The sequence below is a fragment of the Aplysia californica genome, unplaced genomic scaffold (assembly GCF_000002075.1).
Source record: "Aplysia californica isolate F4 #8 unplaced genomic scaffold, AplCal3.0 scaffold00295, whole genome shotgun sequence".
NCBI classification, from domain to species: Eukaryota; Metazoa; Mollusca; class Gastropoda; order Aplysiida; family Aplysiidae; genus Aplysia; species Aplysia californica.
Window position 1 is genome coordinate 429,591 of NW_004797565.1, and position 2,737 is coordinate 432,327.

At 40.7% G+C, this 2,737-nt stretch overlaps 1 protein-coding gene across 1 annotated transcript; it reads right to left on the reverse strand.

Moving 5' to 3' along the window:
• Positions 1-942: 942 nt before the first annotated feature.
• Positions 943-1,995, reverse strand: LOC101852333. The gene has a single exon (XM_005101724.1). It carries the CDS (start codon positions 1,993-1,995, stop codon positions 943-945), a length of 1,053 nt encoding a protein of 350 aa, XP_005101781.1.
• Positions 1,996-2,737: the final 742 nt, after the last annotated feature.

Here is a 2,737-nt window from a genome sequence, read left to right on the forward strand (position 1 = left end):
ATCGGCCCGACCTGACCCGATCGCGTTTGTGGGCACCCTCCATAAGCATGTAGTGGACACGTCAAATTGTTTGAGAGTTTAAACCTGGAAATTCTTGAGAAAGGGAAAAAGAAAAAGAAAAAAGAAACACGAGAGAAAACTTTGTCTTAGTTACCTGAACTTGATCAAATCCGGTTATGCGGATTTGTTAAGCAGTGCCAACTGTGCTGCAGTGATGAAAAATTGGAAGTTCAGTATTGTTACTTTAATCTCTGGTATACTGTACAAGGGTCAAATAAGTGGCGGGGGGGGGATTTTAGCCTAAAGCCTCCCCTAGTTTTAGGTTATGTAATAAAGTTTTGTTCCAAAAACCAGCCAACACACCGGCAGCGTATTTGTCAGAGATGCTAAAATTGGGCAAAAACTTGATCATTGACAGTTTCCGTATCTGTTGTGTCCGTTCAAATCAACGTTTTCTAAAACTTCTAAAGCCTTTTATTCCTTTTTATGCTTTTTTTTTTGGGGGGGGGGGGGATTTTTTTTTTTTTTTTTTTCTGAGAGTATTTGTTAAGATAACTTATATTTAAATTGCTTTTCAATTGTTTGTTTTTTTGTTTGTTTGTTTGTTTGTTCGTCTTGTTTTATTAATATGTTTCTCCCTTTTTTGACAACACAGATTAGTGATGAAACGAACAGAAATAGATTTTAGAGTAGTTTCGATTCCAAAAACCCTCGCCCATTCATACGGGGTTTACCTCGTCATTAAAATTATAACCATTTAGATGGTAACGTTTTAAAATTTATTTTTAAAAACTGGTTCTTAAAGTTTCATGTTTCATTTGGGAGACGTCAACAATTGCATTATCACATGGGTCTCTATTAAAACAGACAAAGAAAAAGGGAAGGAAGAATACAGTGATCCGGATTTTCATAGAGTTTAACAAGCGGTTCTTCTAATCAAAGCTACTCCTTTGTACCTCTCTTACAAGGCAGAACCTGATACAGCCTTTCCCTATAGTTGGTATTGTACTTGTAGTAGACCAGCATGTTGCCGGACGCACTGAGCAATAAGAACGTATACCTAAGGTCGTAGATTAGAACGTACAAGTTATGATACTTGCGATAATTGTTAAATTCCGGCTCAACCAAAGTAGCGTAGGTGGTTACCACCAAGGGGAAATTACAAATGACAAAAATGGCTGCTACCAAACTGACAGCCTTCACCGCCTGTACGTCTCGACTGGACATTGCCTCTGGGTTGTCCTGCTGTTTCTCCATTGTGGACGTTTGTTGGCGGAATCTTGACGCGGCGCGCAGTCGGTGGACGAGGACGAGTAGACAGAGGAGAACGATGATCTGAGAGATGGTGGGGAGCACGTTCCTATTGCCCATGTCATTAATGCGGAACACCGTCTGCCAGTCCTCGGAAAACCAGATATCCAGTTTACTCTGATTGCGGTACGGCCCTACGTGCTTCCAGCGGAGACCTTGGGACGCGTACAACGGGACGTAAGAGATAGCGGTGGTGGAGCATATCACCAGTAAAATAACAAATGTTCTAACGTCAGTGAAGACAGTTTTAAATCTGAGCGGTCTGGCAACACAGTAACATTTTTGCAAAGCTATAAATACAGTAACTAAGCCGGACACGTCGTAGAACATTCTCGGTCCCCATTGCACGAGACAAATCAGGTGGTGGATAGGAACGTAGGATTTGACACCTACCCTGACCAACGTTAGAATGATGATCTGGAGCAGACTTCCAGCGACAAAGGCGAAGTCAGATAGTGAGAGGACTAAGTAAGATATGATGACGCTGTTACTGAAAGACATTTTCGCGAAAACCAAAATGTTCACTATGTTGGTGCACATTCCGAACACACTCAGGCTAAGCTGCAGAATGTGGACCACGCAGATCTGAGAGACGTGCAGAACCTCCCGAGGGACGAAATAGCCGTCGTAAATGATGCCAATCTGCCGGGCGGGAGCGCTGGGGATTTGGGTGGAATTAGACATCTTAATTCAGCCGAAGTTTATATATATATATATCTATTTTTTTCTTCTATTTCTTAAAGTATTTCTTTGAGATAAAAGCGTGTACAAATTCAGACTCCCTCACGCAAGATCGCAGTATAAGCTATGTTTGTAAGTTTTATTCTTCATTCAACATGAACGTCTCTGCGTAAGTGAGTTGTACTGGTCGCCTCTGTACTCTAACTTTTCAAATGCTGAGAAATGACAATGGTGTTCAACATCAAATCTCGCAGTAAGATTTGTCAGTAAATGCCCATCTTTTAAATGGTTTGCCCTCTTTAGCACGTCAACCAACAGATAAGTTGTATGGATCCAACAAAAAATGACGTTGAAAGAACGAAATTGAACAAGATATCGTATCTAGGTTAGTAGTCAGTAATGAGACACCATGGACCTTTCAAAAGAAATTTGAAGCTTGAGGAAATTAAAGTACAATTTAATCCCCTGAACTAGAATCCATATCGCAATGTGGAACAGATATTGGAGGCCCTGGGGCTCATGTTTTCAACAATTCGATGCACAAAAAAACTACCGTTTTCGTAAACAGTCGATAGAATCGCTCTCAATTTGTATCAATTTTATAATTGCTCTGGGTTGGAAGCTGCCTGCTTTACAGTAATTGCGATAATAATCATTTCAGTCTTCTAGAGAAAAAAAACCCCACACCCACATACGAACACACACCAAAAAACAGAAACAATTCAACTTTGCCTCGAGCAAAAGA

Coding starts and splice junctions, on each gene's coding strand:
- LOC101852333 (XM_005101724.1), bottom strand. CDS start 1,995: ATGTCTAATTCCACCCAAATCCCCAGCGCTCCCGCCCGGCAGATTGGC.